The 20,151-nt window shown below is 38.4% G+C and overlaps 1 protein-coding gene across 2 annotated transcripts; it reads right to left on the reverse strand.

Annotated features, from left to right (window-relative positions):
- On the reverse strand, positions 1-19,852 carry ZFP37 (ZFP37 zinc finger protein). Of its 2 annotated transcripts, XM_074362020.1 has the most exons (5): positions 19,616-19,852; positions 16,142-16,268; positions 15,699-15,836; positions 11,077-11,213; positions 1-1,523 (listed from the first exon to the last, which is right to left on the reverse strand). In XM_074362020.1, exons 1-5 carry the CDS (start codon positions 19,745-19,747, stop codon positions 1,347-1,349), a joined length of 711 nt encoding a protein of 236 aa, XP_074218121.1. In that variant the 5' UTR covers positions 19,748-19,852; the 3' UTR covers positions 1-1,346. The 2 variants fall into 2 exon arrangements, with proteins under 2 accessions (XP_074218121.1, XP_045374236.2); XM_045518280.2 differs by lacking the exon at positions 1-1,523 and having other exon boundaries at positions 8,389-11,213; positions 19,616-19,839.
- Between the last annotated feature and the right edge of the window lie 299 nt (positions 19,853-20,151).

Consider the following 20,151-nt stretch of genomic DNA (forward strand, 5'->3'; position numbering starts at 1 on the left):
TGGCTTTATTTTATAAGCCATATAAGAATACTTTCTTGCTTTACAGTCACACACATATACATATAAGAATACCTTCTGGTGAATTTTTATATTACATAGGTCAGACAATCCATGGAAATGGCATTAAACACGTGAGAAAAAAATAGGTGTAGACTTGCATGTTTTTTATGTGCTGCTGATGTGTGCAGATGTGTGATATGCTACTTACTTTGATACAAATTTATAATCCAAATATTGCCTTCAGGTCAATCAACTACAATCACGATACATGTAAAAGTAGTGATTCTCACAGGTTTTTATAGAAAGGAGATGCAATCAATCAGGGAAAGCACACACACTGGAGAAAATACGGCACAAAGGATGGAGCCCTGGAAGATACCATCTGGTGAGGGGTGAGAAGAGAAAGAGGAAATGGGGACAGAAACAGGGAAGAGAGAGAGAGAAAGGGGTCAGAAGATCAAGGAGCACGGTGACAGGGGAACCAATGGGGAAATATTTCAGAGAAGAGGGAAGCATCAAATGTCAGATACAACCAAAAATTCACATATGTCCCTTGAATTTGGTAACAGCAAGCTGACCTTTTTAGAAAATGTTTCATAGTAGTGATGAAACCATTTACCACATTGTACCGAAGTGTAAATGTGAACTAAATGGAAACACCAAGATAATGCCAATTTTCAAGAAGTGTGTACATTAAGGAAGAGAAAGATGAGGATTTAGGTTCCGGCCTGGTATTTATAACATACAAGAAAATTTAAATAGGTCAAAGTCTGCAGCAGAAAAGGAAAGTTAAAGGCCCAGAAGAGAATGAATTCCCTGGTGGAGAATGATCCCAAGGTAGAAAGGAGGAAAGGCTCAAGGTATGTAAGAAATTTAAAATAAAGGGAGAAATAAAGAAAACAAAATTTGTTTTCTTGATTTCTATACTATATATAAATTATATAAAAGACTGTATAGAAATTTGTTAATTCTGAAAGGAATAAAACACAAAGGTAAAATTTAAATTATTACCCGAGAAGTATATGTCTTCAAACAATTATAAAGACAGGTCAAAAACCCAACAGAATGAGACAGATGCCTCCATAATAATTATATGCAAAGTAAACAATGAAATTTTTCATATTGATAAAGATTTAAAAGATTGCTAATATCCAATGTGAAAGAATCAAATATGGAATTATTCATACATACATTGTAGGTGGCAATTTGACAATACTCTCAAATTTTAATTTGTGCCAAAACAACTTTAAAAAAGAAAAAACAAAGCTGGAGGGCTTATTTTCCATACTCTACCTGACTTCAAAACTTACTATAAAGTTAATAATCAATTCAATGTAATATTGGTATCAAAGTAGATAAACAGAACAGAATAGAGTCCAGAAATAGATCTTCATGTTCGTATACAGCTGATGTTTATTTAATGGTGGTATCAGTGGCGGGAAGAGATGCCATGTAGAGTTTGTGGCAAGCCCCAACGGGAAAACAACATAGGCTCCTGGAATTCTGGAAAAAGGCCAGGGCATCTGCAATGGAGGATTACATGGTTTTGTAAAATATCTCCTGGCATACTACTGCACCCTGGTAAAGATAGAATTCGTGACCATGGAACACTAAATGACTACTTCACCAGAGCAACCATTATAAGGTAGAACCTGTCAAATCCATCAGATCATGAGTTATGTGGGCTTAGGGAATACCCATTATAAGATGGAAGTGGTACATTTATGAACAGCAGGTATAAGCAAGCACATGGCATCCATCACTGTGACCTCAGCATCCCCTACAAGGTCTTCAGGTTGTTGCCTGAATACTTGGAGCTTTTTGTATTAAGGGATCAGCAGGCAAAAGAAGTCACTATCTTAGAAGAGGTACAAAACCCTGATATCAGTAAAAAGTGGGGTGCTGTCACACAAGGTAGGCAGAGAGGAAAATGTGAAACCCAGTGATCCACTTAGTACCCCTTGCCCAACTGTGACCATAAATGTACAGGGTCAGCAAATCTGATCTGAGAAGGGCAATATGATGAGTGTCTCAGAAGAGGCAGCTGAAAATGAATAGTGGAGAAGGGAGAGGATGTTATCTATTGTGACCCTCAAACCACTGTAGCTGCAGGAGCTGTAGTTTATCCCACTAATCCTCCTAATTTCTTCCCAGGCAGAGAGGGACTCAGAAATGCAGGAAGAAGTACCCTACAGATATGTATGGAGAAGTTTATCTGAGCAGAGCAAGGGATGGATTGTGATGGACATAGAGCTGCATATCCAGATTCTTCTGCAAGGAAGGTCTTGCTGCTCAGCTGTGGGGAGTACAATTTCTAGCTGCTTAAAGATGGACCTCAGCCACAGAGAGCTGCCTCACTCAAGGTCATGCCCTTTGCAGGAAAGTCTACATCTGGTGAATGAACAGGGTTGGGATAGGGGTGAAAAAGGTCCAATACAGGACACTTGGATGAGGAAAACATTCAGCCCAGAGCACCTCACCGGACTGACTTTGTTGGGCATGTAATGTATTTTAACTTCTTCCTTTGCCCAATCCTGCTTCTCTACCCTCCTTTCATGGGTGTTTATCTTTAATAAACATCTGAAACCCCAACTCTATCTCCGACTCTGCCTCCAAAGATCCCCACCACAATTTTATTATGGTCAGAGAACATATTCTGTATAATCTCAGTTGCTTTAAATGTATCAAGACTGGTTTTGTGGCTTATCATTTTTCTATCTTGGCGTACATACCATGTGCACTTGAAAAAATTTTATATTCTGCAATTGTAGAGTTAATGTTCTAGAAATATGAATTAGGTCAAGGTTTTTTATAGTGTTCTTCAGGTAGTCTATGTCTTTATTAATTTTGTCTGTCTAGTTGTTCTATCAACTGCCTAGAGAAGGATATAAAAATCTTCAATTATGATTGTTGAATTGTTGATATCTCTCTTTAATTCTTTCAATTGCTGCTTCATATACAAGCATAGCTCATTTTATTGCACTTTGCAGAAAAAATTGTTTTTTACAAATTGAAGGTTTGCAGCAACCTTGCACTGAGCAAGTCTAACAGCATGATTTTTCAAACAGTATTTGCTTACCTTGTGTCTTTGTATCACATTTTGGTAATTCTTGCAATATTTCAAACTTTTACATTATTATATTTGTTGTGGTGATCTGTAATCAGTGATCTTTGATGTCACTATTGCAATTGTTTTGGGGTGCCACAAACATTTATTTTAAGAAATTGCCACAGCCACCCCAACATTCAGCAACAACCACCCTGATTAGTCAGCAGCCATCAACATCAAGGCAAAAACCCTCCACCAACAAAAAGATTACAACTCACTGAAAGCTCAGATGATGGTTAGCATTTTTTAGCAATAAACTATTTTTTAAATTACGGTACGTACATTTTTTAGGCATGATGCTATTGCACACTTAACAGGCTACAGCATAGTGTAAACATAATTTATATACCTACTGGGAAACTGAAAATTTCATATGACTTGTTTTATTGGGATATTCGCTTTATTGCGGTGGTCTGAAACTGGATCTGCAACACCTCCAAAATCTGTCTGTACTTTGGAGCTCTGTTCAGGTGCGTAGACATTTATGTATGTTTTGTATTCCAGATGAATTAATCCTTTTATCTTTTTAAACTGGCCCTCTTTATCTGTTAACACTCTTTATCAAGAAGTCTGTTTTGATTTAAAAATGGGCAGAAACTGGATAGACGGATTTCTAAAGAAGACATCCAGATGGCCAACAAACATATGAAAAGATGCTCAACATCACTAATTACTAGAGAAGTGAAAATCAAAAGCACAATGAGCTATCACCTCACACCTATCAGAATGGCTATCATCAAAAAGACCACAAATAACAAATGTCAGTCAGGATGTGGACGAAACAGCATCATTATACGCTGCTGACAGGAATGTAATCTGATGCAGCCATGGAAAGCAGTATGGAGGTTCCTCAAAAAACTAAAAATAGGACTACCATATGACCCAGCAATTCCACTCCTGGGTATATATATGTGTATATATATATGTATATATGTACGTGTGTGTGTATATATATATAAAGCTCTCTCTCTCCAAAGAAAATGAAAACACTAATTTGAAAAGATACATGCACCCCAATGTTCATAGCAGCGTTATTTACAATAGCCAAGCTATGGAAGCAAACTAAGTGTCCATTAACAGAAGAATGGATAAAGAAGATGTGGTAGATATGTACAATGGAATACTACTCGCCATAAAAAGAATAAAATTTTGCCATTTGCAACAACATGCATGGACTTGGAAGTGAAATTATAGTTAGTGAAATAAGTCAGAGAAAGACAAATACTGTATGTTATCACTTATATGTGTAATCTAAAAAATAAAACAAACTAATGACTATAACAAAAAAGAAGCAGACTCACATATATAGAAAACAAACTAGTGTTACCAGTTGGGGGGGAAAGAACTTGAAAGGGGCAAAATATGGGTAGGGGATTAAGAACAAACTACTATATATAAAATAAATAAACTACAAGGATATATTGTATAGCACAGGGAATATAGCCAATATTTTATAGTAACCGTAAATGGAGTATAATATTTAAATTGTGAATCACTATGCTCTACACCTGAAATTTATATAATATTGTAAATCAACTATATCTCAATTTCTTTTAAAAGATAAAAGCTTAAAAAAAAGAGAAATCTGTTTTGTGTGTTAATATAGCCATTCCAGGCTTTACATGCTTACTATTTGTATGGTATTATCATTTTCAATCTATTTAATTTTAACTTATCTGTGACTTTTTAAAGGATCTTGTAGACAGCCTAAAATTGGGTCTTGCTTTTTTATCCATTATAAAAACTCTGCCTGTTAACTGGAGTGTTTAGTTCATTAACTTTTAAGGTAATTATTGCTATGGTTGGATTTAGGTCCACCATTTTATTATTCGTATTATTTGTCCCTTTGATTTTGTTCCTCTGTACCTTCCTTCCTGCTTCCATTAGGAATTTTAAAATACTTTTTAGAGGTTCATTTAACTTTACCCATTGCGTTTTTGGCTATGCCTCTTTGCTTTACTAATTAAAGGTTTCTCTAGGGATTGCTCTATACATCCTTGACTTTCAGTCTACTAACAATTGATATTGTAGCATAGCACACAAAATTTAGAAATCTTACTACAATATAGGTCCACCCCTCCTTTGTTTATGCTAGAGTTGTTATATGTATTGCATCAAATACCTTACATCCACATAAGACAATATTTTAAGTTTTGTTTTAAACAATCCTATGTACTTCTAAAGGAATTAACAGGTTAGAACAGTCTTTTATATTCACCATTTCTGATCCTTCCTGAAGAACTGAGTTTGCATCTGATATTATTTTCCTTCAACCTGAAGAACTTTATGGTCTTCTGGGGATAAATTCTCTTGATTTATTTATATAAAAAGGGATTATTTCATCTATTCTTAACAGATATTTTTGTTGGATATAGGACTTGAGATTCAAGGCTTTTTTTTTCTATAGCATTTTAAGAATACTGTTCCTGTTTTCTGGCTCCAGTTTTTATAAGTCACCAATCATTAAAGTTGTTTTTTATTACATATAATGAATCAATTTCCCCCCCGGCTTTAAGATTTTATTTTTATCTTTAGGTTCCACAGCTTGTCTAGGATGTGCCTAATCATAGTTTTCTTCCCATTTATCCTGCTTGGAGTTCACCGAGATTCTCAATTCAGTACGTTTATTTCATCTACCAAACTTGAGGAAATGTCAACCATTATATCTTCAAATATTTTATATGTCCCATTCTCTCCTCACTCTCCTTTTGGGACGTCATCTACAAATATGCAAGACTTTTTTTTTTAAATTAAATAAATGTCAAGGTTAATGTATTTTCATCATTTTCTCTCGCTTGTTTGATCATTTCTACTGATCTATTTCAAGTTCAATGATTCCTCTATAATTACATTCTGCTCATAAACATATCCTGTGAATTTTAAATTTCAGACATTGTATTTTTCAGTTCTAGAAATCTCTTTTGGTTTTTCTTTGTAGTTTCTATTTCTTTGCTTGAGTTAAAAATCTTAACATTCATTGTGAACATATTTTATTTTATTAATCATAGTTATATTAGCTACACTGACACCTTCATCTGCTTACTCCAGTTTCTGTGTTGATGGTCTGTTTTCATGAAATGGGATCACATTTTCCTGATTATTTGAATGTCAAGTAAATTTTCTTGTATCCTAGATATCATGAATGATAAGTTGTGGCAATTCTGGATTCCATTATATTCCTTGGAGGAGTGTTAATGTTTTTGCTCTATCAAATAATTAACATGGTTTAACTCAAACTTTAAACTTTGTCTCTAGGGCAGCAGCACAAATGAAAGCTCAGTTCAAAAGACAAAAGGGTTAGGAGTCTGTACCATACATGCATGGTTCAAGGGTCAGCCAGAGATTGGGCAGAGCTTATTCACATAATTTGGGTTTCTCGCTATTGGAATCTCTCTTTTGGGGCATTCTCCTCTCACTTTCCTGTAGTTGTTGTTGCCCTGAACTCAGTCATGTGGTTTTTCATGTTAAAAAACCTGCACGTTTTCTCTCAAATTATCCCCTGCTACCACACCAACTTCTATCTTATGAGGGTGTCATACTTTATTTAATCAGTTAACTGGCAACTTATGTTTTATCCAATTTCTCTGTATTCTGTAATAATAATAGGACATTCTAATTATGTATCATAGAATACATTCCTAGAAGTGAGACTGCAAGACATTTTAAAGATCTGATATATACTCTCAGATTTACATTTAAATCGGTTGTACAAACTTGACAACCAAAATCAGTGTATGAGAAATCTTGTTTTCTACGTCTCTTGCAAACCTAATTATTTTTAAAATCTTGATTTAATAGAAATTTTTCTTATTTTTCCTCTTCTGTATGTCAGAGGAGATCAGTATCTTTCTCTCTTTTCTCATAACCTCAGATTCTAAAAGATATGTGTCTGGAATGCTCTTCCATCATATAGACACACAACTTGCTTCTTTTCTCACTCTTTAAGTCTTTGCTTGTGTCACCACCTAAGTGAGCCTAAGCTTAGTCGACCACCGCTACTACTATATTTAAAACTGCATTATCTTCCAATTGAAATCCCCTTCCCTGCTTTGTTTTTTGCCATACCACTTGCCACCCTTGTTATAATCTACATTTTAATTACAGTGGACCCCTGTAAGGTTGAACTGTGCAGGTCCAATTACACATGGATTTTTTTCAATAAAAATATTCAGTACTGCACAGTTCATGGTTGGTTGACTCCTCAGATGTGGAATCACAGATATGGAGGGCCGACTATAGAACTTAAGTGTCCACAGATCTGTGGCCGGTCCTGGAACCAATCCCCTGTAGATAAGGGGTGACTTATTTAGATTTATTGCCTGTATTCCACTCTAGAATTATGCTCTCCAAGGAAAAGCTTTCTTTTCTTGTTGTTTCATTGACTGCTACATCTCTAGGACTTAGTGCTCAACATATAGTAGATGATCAATATTACTTGAATAAATAAATGTTTTAAAACTCTTAATAATTTACTTTATGGATGTATGCCCCTTCCTCTTCTTTATATTAAAGAAATATCCAGGAACATTTGTAAATGTTTTCAAAATTTATGTAAACAATTATTCAGATAAGTGATTCTCAAAATGTGGTCCCCACACCAGCCATATCAGCATTCTCTGGGAATTTCTTTAAAATGCAAATTCTCAGGCCCCACCACAGACTTACTAAATCAGAAACCATGTGGGTGGGACCCATTTCTAAAGACTGTTTTCACAAGACCTCCAGGCATATTTGGTGCATGCTAAAGCTTGTGTGTCATTGATTTAGACTCACCTATGTAGATCTATTTTCTTTCATTGTTCACCTCCAGTCATTTTTAGACATCATTTCCTCATTCATTGATGCTAAATTTGAATTCATTTCTTACTGCATAGATGGCTTTTAGCATTCACTTCTACTGTTTAGGCATACCTATATTCTTGACTGTTCCAGGTGTGGCTACGGGTTCTCCAAGAGGTGTATGAAATTTAATCTAATCATAACGTGCAACTGTTTTATTCTTCTAAAAAGTGCAGATTTTCTACAGCTCTGGACAGTGATGATTCATTCTGTGCACAGTGCAGACTTTCATTGGGTAAAAAATTACTAATGGCAATAGCTTCCACAGTTCATTTTCTTCCCCTGAGAGTAAATAAGTTACTTGATAACAAGGGCATAATATCCATGAGTTGATCTTTCAATGCATTCATGTGCACATGTGCACACACACACACACACAAGTTCCATTCTAAGTATTTATACCTTTTAATTCTCCAAAATGAGGTCAGAAAGGCAGGCACTGAAATGGGAAATATTTGCAAAGATGGCATTTAATCACATATTTGTTCAGAAGCAATGACCATGAACAAGGTCTGCTATTGGGCAAGAACAGGAAGTAGTGCCATTTGTTGCAATACATCTGAAATCCCAGAGTGAGGTATTCATGTATAAGCACTTTGGATATGAAACAAAATGGAGTGATTATTCAGAAAATCACTTTCATTCAACTGCAATCACAATTCATCATCAATCTTTAAAAATATGGCGAACTGAAGAAACATGGTGCTGAGTTTTAGCTGTAATTCATTATTTTAATGAAAGAACATATTTGAAAGGAAAAGCCTTTGTGAATTCATTATCAAATTTAACAACATATGCTCATTTAGGAACAGACATAAAGTTTTACTTTGTCAAACAACATTGTGGAGTGGGTTCAATGAAAATGTTCATTAGTGTTGATTTATACATATTAAAAGGATCTTAATTCTGAAAATAATATATGTACATTATTTAAAAATTTAAGCAGTATACAATAAAAAGGAGATTTCCCTCCTATTGCAGACCCCATTCCTGAACTCCTGCACCCAATGGCAATCACTCAGTTTCTTCTGTGTTTTTTCAAACCAATCTATTCCCATACAAATATATGTACACACACACACACACACACACACACACACCCTTTTGTAAACAAGTTGGAACATACTATACACATAGTTGAGAAACCTGCTTTTTTCACTCAACAATATATCTTGGATAGCATTCCCTACTAGCACCTGTGTGTCCTCAGCTGCTTTATATTTCTCTTAATTTTATGTTAATATTTTTTACATAAATAATAACTCTTTTATAAAGTTTTCTGCTGATGTAGAAACTAGCAAAGACATTGAGAAAGAGCTGTGTGATAGCATCAAGGATGAAACTCATACCAGTGGTCACACACATTTACACACGGCAATAAAGAGATACGCAAATTCAGTTCTCCTGTATGATGCTTAAGTACACAACACTCAAGCAACTTGGGAACTTTGTCGGCAGATGTAATTTGTTTCTCTAGTGCTCTGATTACTCAATTTATTAACAATTTTAAAAGCTTTATATTTCAATCTGAACATATAGATCATTTATAATAATTATTTTTAAAACAATATTTTCTATAAAAGGTTTAGTATCATTTAAACTCTCCATCCATTTCCTCTATGTGAAGATTCATTTTCAAATTCTCTCACGTGTAATGAGGTGTGACTTCTTGTTAAAGGCTTTCTAACATCCTTTAAATTCAGAATACTTCTAAAGTTACATAAACTCTTTAGTTCAGATTTCCCACACTAACTTCACGCATGCGATTTCTCTTCTGAATGCGTTTTCACATGTTTGGTAAGGGATGCATTTTGTTTGAAGGCTTTTCCACATTCATTACATTCATAGGGTTTCTCTCCAGTGTGGGATCTCTGATGTATAACAAGCTGTGACTTTGCATTGAAGGCTTTTCCACATTCATTGCATTCATAGGGTTTCTCCCCAGTGTGAGTCCTCTGATGCACAATGAGGTGTGACTTTTGGCTAAACGCCTTCCCACATTCATTACATTCATAGGGCTTCTCCCCACTATGAACTCTCTGATGTTGAGTAAGGCCTTCAATTTGTTTGAAGGCCTTCCCACACTGATTACACTCAAAGGGACTTTCACCTGTATGAGTTCTCATATGGTAAGTAAGAGATGAACTATGTCCAAAGGCTTTTCCACATTCATTACACTTGTAGGGTTTCTCCTTAGTATGAGTTCTTTGATGTATAATGAGATGTGACTTCTTGCTGAAAGCTTTCCCACAATCATTACATTCAAAGGGTTTCTCACCTGTATGAATTCTCATATGTTTGGTAAGGGATGAGCTATACTTAAAGGCTTTTCCACATTCATTACATTCATATGGAATTTCACCTGTATGCGTTCTCACATGTTCCGTAAGAGATGAGTTATACCTAAAGGACTTTCCACATTCCTTACACTCATAGGGCTTCTCGCCTGTATGAGATCTCACATGTTGAATAAGGTTTGAGCTATGTCTGAAGGTTTTCCCACATTCAGTACATTCATATGGCTTTTCCCCAGTATGAACTCTCAGATGGTCAGTGAGGGCATGTTTATGACTGTGGGCTTTGCCACACTGAATACATTCATATGGTTTCTCTCCAGTGTGAGTTCTCTGATGTACAACAAGGTGTGATTTTTGGCTGAAGGCTATCCCACATTCATTACACTCATAAGGTTTCTCCCCAGTATGAATTCTCTGATGATCAACAAGTCCTTGCTTATGGCTGAGAACCTTCCCACATTCATTGCATTCATACAGTTTCACTTTAGCCTGAGCTTTATCATGCTTAACAGGAGATGAGCTATGGCTTGATGATTTTTCCTGTTTTTCTCCAGATTGAATTATGTCCAATTTAGTATGTTTTTTGCCAGTTTGAATTTTGTTCGGCCCATTAGACAAGTTATGATTGGATAATTTCTCATGTTTTTTTCCAGTTTGATTTTTGTCTTTCTTTGTACCAGATAAGCTTTGGCTGAATGATTTCCTGCGCTTTTTAGCTACATCAGGTTTCTTTTCTGCATAGTTTCTTATATGACCAGGTAAGTCTAAATTCTTTCCAGGAGAATCAAATTTAAGAAGCTCTTTTTTTGAAGAAACATGTTTTGTACTCACCTTGTTTTCCCCCAGTGAACTGCATTCATTGCCTTTTTCCTCAGTCAGAGTTTTTTGTTTGCATGCAACTTTCCTAAGGAGTTTGTTTTGAGATTCCTGGTAGTTCTTTAGGTGGTCATCATCTTGCTGGACTTCTCCTAAAATGGAATTCAATGAGACACTCTTGTGAGTCTTCACACTCTCATAATTTGGAATATAGCTTATAAAGAAATGTCCTGTTGTGGAGTTTAATCTTTATTCAAGCCTAGTATCCTAAAGTGAATCAAATATCAAGTGCAAATTTCCCTGTCCTTTGGACTTGAGGGGGAAAATGCTGTAATAAAAACAAGAAAAGAAAATTGGCAATACTGATTAGAAAAAGCTTTAGCTGTTGATAAACACGAACTTGCATCCTGGGATAGAAGATGTAACACACGCAAGGAGCAGTGAATAAAAATAGATGAAGTTAAAAGAGCTTGTGATTGAGGTTGACATTTTCGGGGTCTCTCTTCAGCCCAAGCTGCCCAGCTTTAATCACTGCCAATCCACCCATAGTATTTGGCTCCCACAGCCTGTACCACATTGATCCAACTCTCCATGGTCATAGTTGGAGACAGCTGGCTCAAGCCAAGATGTCCAATAGGAGTCTGCCTCCTAAAAACTTAGACTCTAGTTAGTCTCTCCTGGGTGCTAAATTTAAAAATGATATAAGACAAATACTATAAAGTCATATTTTCCCTGCATAAATAGAAAGTTCATCAGTACAAAGAACGAAGCATACATCCACAGAAAAGCAAAGATGTTAGATCATGTGTCCTCAAAGAGACCATTGGCATAACCCGAATTCCAGTGGCTTCCCAGGCCTGGTTCTAGTCTCCAGCTCAAGCATGTGCCCTTTAGCTACAAGAGAACTTATAATAAATTCCTCCATTTACTTAGGATAGCTCAAGTAAAACTTTCTTATTGCTCCCTCAAGATCCAAAATAGAGGAAAATAAGGTAAGTCAAGTCCACCAAAGGATACCACCCAGCTTTCAGGTGACTGAGGGATTTAGCAGGATATGATGATGTTCCACTGCATTTTCTGCTGACACCCATGATCAATATAATAATGACCTTCCTGTACTAAAAACATCCCACAGTTTCTCTGAGTTCCCTGATGCTTTTACTATGTGATAAAACTCACAGTAATGAGACAGGCAAACTTTATGCCACTTGGATGTACAGGGCACATACACACTTGTTTTCTAACAGTTTGCTATGGTGCACACCTTCCTGTCAGGTCACTCTAATTGCTAATTATAAATTTTAAGCTAATTCTCCACTCCAAGTGATTGCTCACACTCTTTCCTCCACATAGGATACAATTATACATTTTAAGATATCTTCTCAACCCATGCTTCGCTTCTCTGAGACCACCACTCACATTGACAGATGTAGGCAGCCATGTGTGCACTATACAATCCAACCTCTGTTTGAAAGCAATTGATTGGACAGTGGTAAACATCAGGCCCCAGCTAGTCCAACAATATTCTCTCTGCTAAGAACTTAAAATTAAAACTTGAAGACTTCTGCTAGCTAGATATGAACACTATATATGTAAAAACCTAAGAACTTAGGAGCTGGGACTACCATTTTGGGGGTGGCCTTTTTCAGCTATATACATGGGAGACTCAAAGAGAGAAGCAGCTATGAGTCCCCATGACCTCAGAAAGAAAGAGATAAAAAGTGAACAGTTGTCTTTGGTAGTAAAAGAACATTACATGGATAAAGTGAAAACTGGACTCAAACAGGAAACAGTAATGGTGCTTGAATACATACCTGGAAAATACTATTATTTTTATGGAGAACTTTTAAGAGATTAGTTCTCATGGAGAAAAGGTCAATTTTTATAAGTATACATAAGATAGTGGTACAAATATACTAGGAAGAAGTGGAGTTACCAGCTGCTTTTTCATTTAGGAAATTTTAAGTGACGCAAGCATCCTGGGAGAAAGAATGTAACAGGAATTTTTATGTAGCGAGACAAAGGCTGCCTCCCCCAAGGATGCTAGGGAGGAGGGAGGATCCCCTTCTGGGAGCAAAAGGGATCAAAACTCAAACCTTTCCCCTTGAGGTTTAACATTATAAGAACCTCTTATAATGATGGTTTGGGCTGATCCCAACTGACTGGACTGCAGGGAAAGACATAAAACACCACGAGAGAAATTCACCATGAGGGAGGGGAAGAGAATCTGAACTAGTGAATTGGTATAATAGCATAAGACTAAGGGAGAGTTGGGTTTGGTAGAGCATGTAATTAAGGCTGTAAGCTTGTCCTGAATCTGAGACAGTAACTAAAACACAAATTTTAAGCTAAAATGACTGTAACTTCAGAAACTAAAATATGAAGCTCACTAGACCCAGCAAATCATCAGATGAAATAGAACAGCCCTTCCTCGAAGAAACTCCAAGTGCAATACAAGAACCTGAAACAAGAATAGAGTCATCGTAGCAATGACAAAGGTGTATGTATTAAATGACTCAGGACTATGTTTCAGTTTTAATACCAAATATAAGCGAGAAAAGTTAAGATAGCCAAAACTGGAGCCACTAATGGATGGATCAAAAATTCTATGAAGTCTCTTCATTTGTCCCTTGAAGGACTGGTCCCTCTGGTCTCAAGATATTCACAGAGGTTTGGAAAATTCAGGGTCAGAGGAAACTTAAAAAGGTATTGTGAACATTCTGCTAATTTGGGGACTGTAGTGACATATAAAAACTGAATATTTTAATGTTTGGTGACAACATCTAAGATGAATTATTTTCTGAAAAAAAAAAAAGGGGGGGGATTTAACAAATCTACCTAAGAATTTGAGCAATTTAGGTGTGGAATGATATGAATCTGATTTGGGGGATACCAGTAAGAATGAGGGGGAAAAAATGAACCAGGAGCTGGTTCCATGAACCAGGTCCAGATGAATCAGGATAGTAAGAGGGAAGGCAGAGAGCAAAGATTCATGGGAACTCCATGGGAGATGGGCCTAAAATCTGACCCTGATAACAACAGGGAAGGTGAAAGCAAGCTTTAATTTACAAAGAAAGATACAGCTTTCAATTTCTGACACTCTGAGAATGAGCTGTCCTATAAGCAGGTAAAATAGAAGATAAAGGAATTGGAGATTTATCTGGATAAGATAAATTCATCTCGGAAATCACCAGTGTAGAATAAATAGCTTGTATTTGCACAATAGATTATTCCTTTGAGGGGAAATACAATAGAAAAAGAGAACAGACAGTAGAAGACAAAACCTTAGGGACACTTCAGCAAAGTGAAAAGGAAGAGAATCTGGTGAAATAAATGATAAAGAAACACTTAAAGGTTAAAATCAGATTCAAGTGGCAAAACTCAAGCTAATGAGCAAGTATTTCAGGCTGATCAAAATTATTACAATCTGCACTGGAAGGTAAGCAGGGATGAAAAGTCAGAAAGTTAGTTAAAAGGCATGAATTCTGTGGGATTTGACTGCAGGAGTTAGGGAGAAAGTGGAAAGAATGATGGTGCTATAGACTACAGGTCCAGAGCATCTCAGAGTGAAAGGGTGGAAATGGAAAGCAATGAGGGCAGAAGCATCATGCCAAGAGATTTAGAAAGAGGACAGATTTAAGAACACCTGAGCACCTAAGGGGAGAAATTTGATACTATGGGGTCTCAAGGTGTGGGTGGACGAAGGGAGAAAAACTGAGGACATTACGAAAAGGGAGAATAATTTTTACAAGCACTGCTTTAGAGAGGTAAGCAGGAATGGGATTAGCTAAGAGAAGAGCTAAGAGGGTTCACTGCTTTTTCTCAAAATTGAGCAGTAGAGAGGATGGCTATATGGAAGGGTCAGTTGGGCATCTGATGGTCTGGTACCCAAGGTTAGAGCCCTGTTTTTCACCTTTTTTCTTACCACAACCTGAGTGGTATGGCAGACTGTATTACTGTTCCCTGTGGAAAGATTACACCTCCCAGCCCCACTGCATAGCCATTTGAATCTTCCCTTTGAAAGGATTATGCATTCTTACCCAGCTGAATTTGGGAGTGGCCAGATGATCCCATCTCTGACCAACCAACCATGAAAATGTAAGCAGAAGGAGATATCTACCACACCCAGTGATTTCAAAGTCATCATGTAGTCATCAAGTTCCACCCCCTCTTCTTTCCCTCTGTAATGAGACCATAATTTGCCAAATAGGGACTGCTCTTTCAATGTAGGTCTAAAAGATAATGTGGAAAAGGGCTGCAGTTTAAGCAAGAAACAAACATTTCTTGTTTGTAGGCCACTAAGATTTTGGGGTCATTCCTTCATGGGGATAACTTAGCCCAAACTGACTGATACAAGTGGTATACGCAAACTCCCATAAGTAACACTGGTTCATGACTATAGTGACCTTCATATGAGAACCTCTCATGTGGACAGGTTCACAGAAGGAAGAAATATTAGAATCTCCAAGGTTAGAGAATCTTTGTAATTTGAACTCCTCTTCCTCTAGGAGATTTTGATATTTTTCTACTGCTATTTCCTGATCAAGAAAGAAGGGTCTTGAGTCTTTAAGAGGAATTGAAGAATAAATTATTCTTTGAAGAATTCCAAAGTTACCACCAAGAAACCAGGAACTTACTTCCGCTGGCTCCTATTTGCTTGGGTCTTGCTGTTTCACTCAGACCACCTCGTTTGGGGCTTTTCCCCTTCCCCAACCACAGCTCTTCTCCTTTTTCCAACTTGCAGATCATGTCTGGTTTGAGAGCTTGATACCCTACTTACGAGAAACAGTGGAAATCGAGTGTTAGAACAACAAACATCCCAGAAATCAAGCACTAACATTTGCGCTACAGTGGTTTTAAAGGATGAAAGAACACGGCTTCTGAAATTTCACAGTGCAGATGCCCACGAACCCATCTGAGCAGACCTTCCATTCTACAGGCAGAGGCACAAGTATTCTGCCTAGTACCTAAAAAGGATGAAAATGCTCTGACTATAAAAATCAAGGATAAACTTACCAAGGACTTGGGAGAGAAGGTATCACAGTAGGTACATTCTGACTTACGAAGAAATTGCCCTTACCCATCGAGGCTAGGTTGCTGTAATTCTCCAGCATCACATCCTTGTACAGGCTCCTCTGAGCAGGATCTAGTTGCTCCCATTCCTTCTTGGTAAAGGCCATAGTCACGTCTTTGAATGTTACCGATCCCTGTAATAGCATATTTCTAGTTCAGTCTACTGTTATCCACATTTGTGAGAGAGTTGTACAAGATAATTATGGCTTGTTTTCACCTTGACCATTCAATGTTGATCATGTCACAAAGGGTGCTTATTTTTCACCCAATTTTGCATTTTTATTTTTGAGAAAGAAAAATCATATTAAGAAATGTCCCTGTTATGGACTGAATGTTTGTGTCCCCCATAAATTCGCTGTTGAAACCTTGTGATGAGCTGTGTGATAAGCCACTCAGTCTATGGTTATTAAAAAAAAAAAACTGTACGATTATAGGAAAGACAATTACCAAAAAAAAGCAAGAAAAAAGAAAAGAAAAGAAACAAAATCAGTCTTCATCTTTTCTTCTGTAACAAAAGACTATGTAGTAGTGTTTACAGAGTTCTGAGGTAGAAGAATTGAGACCCTCGATTTTTATAATCAGTCAAAAAAAATCTATGTTTGGAAGCAAAAATAAGGTATTTTAGGCATGTAAGGATACAGAAAATATATCATCTATGTACTTTAAAAATAAAGAGAAGGAGGGAGGGAGAAACCTTGGGATGCGGTGGGAGGAGGAGGAGAAAGAGAAGAAGAAAAGGAATGACTTTTAAAAGAAAGAAAATTGGATCAGAATGAAGATTTCAAGATTAGGAAAGACCAAATACAAGAAAGCTATGAATAATAAAACCAGTAAAATGTCTAGTTACATCCAAGTAACTTGGTGATGTTCTTGTGCAATTATTATAAAAGTATCCTTAAAATCAAGAGGTTTGATGTCAGAAAAATAAGGAGAAACATAACTGGTGGGGGAGAAATTAAAGCATGTTAAAATTCTCCTCATTTGGCAGCTGTTAGAGAATTTTGAAACAAATAAATATACATTCAAATACATTTGTTTAACATTTAAAGATCACCCATTATATCCACAGACCACCAGTCAATTAGCTGTGTATGTCACCAGTCTCTATCTTTACAAACTTCTAGTCACTGACTCCTGTAACCCGCCTCATCACTGGCCGCCCAGTCACTGAGTATGGCCCTCCCTAATCCCTAAGTCTGTAATTCCAAAATGATTGATCTCAGCAAACTTCCCAATCACTAACAGCAACAGATCTCCCCAATCACTTGGCCCCACAGACACTCCAATCACATATTCCTACAGGTTCCTCAACTATTGATACCAGTGGAACACAGCAATCTCTCCCTCTGATATGACTCCAAATCTTATCAATCCCCAATCACTGACAGCAAGAGAGCTCTCAAACAGTGGCTTTACAGAAACTCAAATCACCACCAGTAAACCCACTACACCCTCACCCTTTCTAGCCATTCCCCTTGCCTGCTTGCTCTGTCTCCTAAGGATTCTGCTCCTTTACGGTGGCCCCCAGCAGGGGTTGTCTGCCTGCCCTCATCAACGACCCATGTACCTCAGGGTCTGAAGACGAGGTAAATGATTACTTTCAACCATTTTTCAATCATCCTTCAAAAACCCCTCTCTTGTTTATGGAGTATTACCAGGCTTTAACCCTTTAACCATCTGGTTTTTTGATTCACTAGAAGGATTCAGCATATGGTTGTGCTCACAGCTATGGTTTAGTACAGCAAAAGAATACAAAGCAAATCAGCGAAAGAAAAAGGTACATGAGGTGACGTCCAGAAGAAACCAGGCACAAGTCTCCAAGAGTCCTCTCCTGGTAAAGTCACACAGTACATACTTAATTGTCCAGAAATGAGTTATGACAACACACGTGAAATGTTTTTTGTTTGTTTGTTTTTTACCAGGGAAGCTCATTAGAGACTCAGTGCCCAAGGTGTTGGTCATCTTGGCTGGTCATCTAGGTACTCTCTGCCCAGCACCTACAAAAATCCCAGATTCCCAGAAGAAAATCAGGTGTTCAGCATAAACGACACTGTTTATATAGTTTAGGCACAGGAAGCCACTTTCATAATTTCTGAAAATGGTAGGAACCCTCCTAAAACCTAAGTTCTCAGATGTTGGTGGAAGGTCAACCTTGCAAGCAGCCCTTTCTAAGGATAGCTATCTCAGGGCTCTTATGTCAACCTTTCTGCACAATCATCCTGCCTCATTCACTGAAAACTTTAGCACCAGATTCGTTTTCACCACAGCTCCTGAACTATTTCTACATCAATGTAGAAAAGACTTTCAACAACCTGACCTCTCCTGTCCTGACTCCAACAATTTTTCTTCTACCCGGACTCAGCCACCTCCTCATCACCAAATCACTCCTTACTTTCTCCAGTACTTTCATGCAAATAATACTCCAAACTCATTGGGTCCTCTGATCCATTGATCCTAACCACTTTTTCTCAATCTTCCATTGCCACACAGCCTTACTTTTCTTCTATCTTGTTCAGATTCCCTGTCCTATACCATACACACTCCCATTGAAAACATCTTTAACTTTATTGCCCTTCTTCTTCTCCACTGTACTTACCTAGAAAAATTTCAACCTTGGTCAAACCCACTCTCCTATTAATCTCTGCCCAGACCTCTCCTAAGTTCTAGAGTCATATATCTAACAATTACTCAACATTTCTACTTGGACACGTAACGGGCATCTTGACATGGGCCAATCAGAATCACTGTCATCCACCCTGGCTTCCTTTTAACCAAATCTGGTCTTCTCCAACTCATCCCTTTCTCAGAAAACGAAATCTATCCAGTTTCTCAGGCCAAAGGTCTAGATGTAAAAAATCTTGATTCTTCTCTTCTTTCTTGCTCTGTATCAATTCATCAGGAAATCCTATTGGCTCATCTCCAGATGTATTCCAAATCAGATTTTTCATTTCACTGCTACAATCCTATTCTAAACCATCGTCATGTCTTCCCTTTATTGCAGTAAACTACTAACTGACTTCCCTGCACCACTGCACACAGACAGGAACAATCCAGTCTCCCTCTACCACAGGCACCGTAATTGCTGGCTCCCATAGACATTCCCTACTGCGACCCCCAAAACCCTCCCCAACCTCTGATACACCACAAATCCCCCACTGATCCCCATAGCCTTCCAAACTCTTGACTTTTCAGTGACTGCGACAGACCGGCTCTCCCCAAGCACTGTCACAGCAGATCTCTCAAACACAGACTTCTTTAAACTGTCGCTTACCCCACAGACCTCCCGCCCCGCTAGCACTACCCCACAGATCCTGCAGGACGCCAGCCACCCCCACTCCCCCGCAAAAGGCGCTCCAGCATCGACTCCAATTCCCAAATCACCTACCTTCACAGACTACAGTTACCCTCCGGTCACTGACGCCCGATTAGACTGCATTGGACCACGAGACGCCTCCCCACCCCACGCCACCATCGCGCTCACCGCGGCGCTGTCCCCGGGCTCCGACACAGCCATCTCCGGGGGACGCCCGGCCTCTTCGGCCGTCCCTGCACTCCTCCTCCGGCCCACGGTCTCTGGCTTTGTCAGGATAAGCGCGCAAGCAGAGGCGGACATGGCGGCCTCCCGCAGCGCGCCCTCAGCCCGTCCGGCAGCCGCGATGGCGGCGCCCTCGGGTATCCGCGCTGGGCGCGGCCATCTTGGCCGCGGCGCCGCCGTACAGCGGAGACCCGTCCCTCCCGGCGGGTTCCAAGGCTCGGGGGCCGGGCTTCCTTACAGGGTCTTTCCGTGGTGAGATGCGAGCGGGCAGAAACCCGGCTCGGTATACTCACTGCAGGTTCCCTCACTGTGCCTGACACCCCAGCCCCCGCGGTCAGAGGTTGCACCACTTGAGCACAGAACTTGGAGTTGCTTTTCCCAGTCAGTGCACCCAGCTGCGGAGAAATCGGGAATCTCACTGCCTACCGCGGACTCCAGAGAGCTGGGTTGAGAGAAATTGGGAGGAAGGAGATAAAGCCCGA

Source organism: Camelus bactrianus, chromosome 4 (assembly GCF_048773025.1).
Source record: "Camelus bactrianus isolate YW-2024 breed Bactrian camel chromosome 4, ASM4877302v1, whole genome shotgun sequence".
Taxonomy (NCBI): Eukaryota; Metazoa; Chordata; class Mammalia; order Artiodactyla; family Camelidae; genus Camelus; species Camelus bactrianus.

Coding starts and splice junctions, on each gene's coding strand:
- ZFP37 (XM_045518280.2), bottom strand. CDS start 19,747: ATGTCCGCCTCTGCTTGCGCGCTTATCCTGACAAAGCCAGAGACCGTG. Junction 15,837..16,141: donor CAGCAACCTAGCCTCGATGG/GTAAGGGCAATT, acceptor GTTTCTCGTAAG/TAGGGTATCAAGCTCTCAAA. Junction 11,214..15,698: donor GCAAATAGGAGCCAGCGGAA/GTAAGTTCCTGG, acceptor ATTCCATTTTAG/GAGAAGTCCAGCAAGATGAT.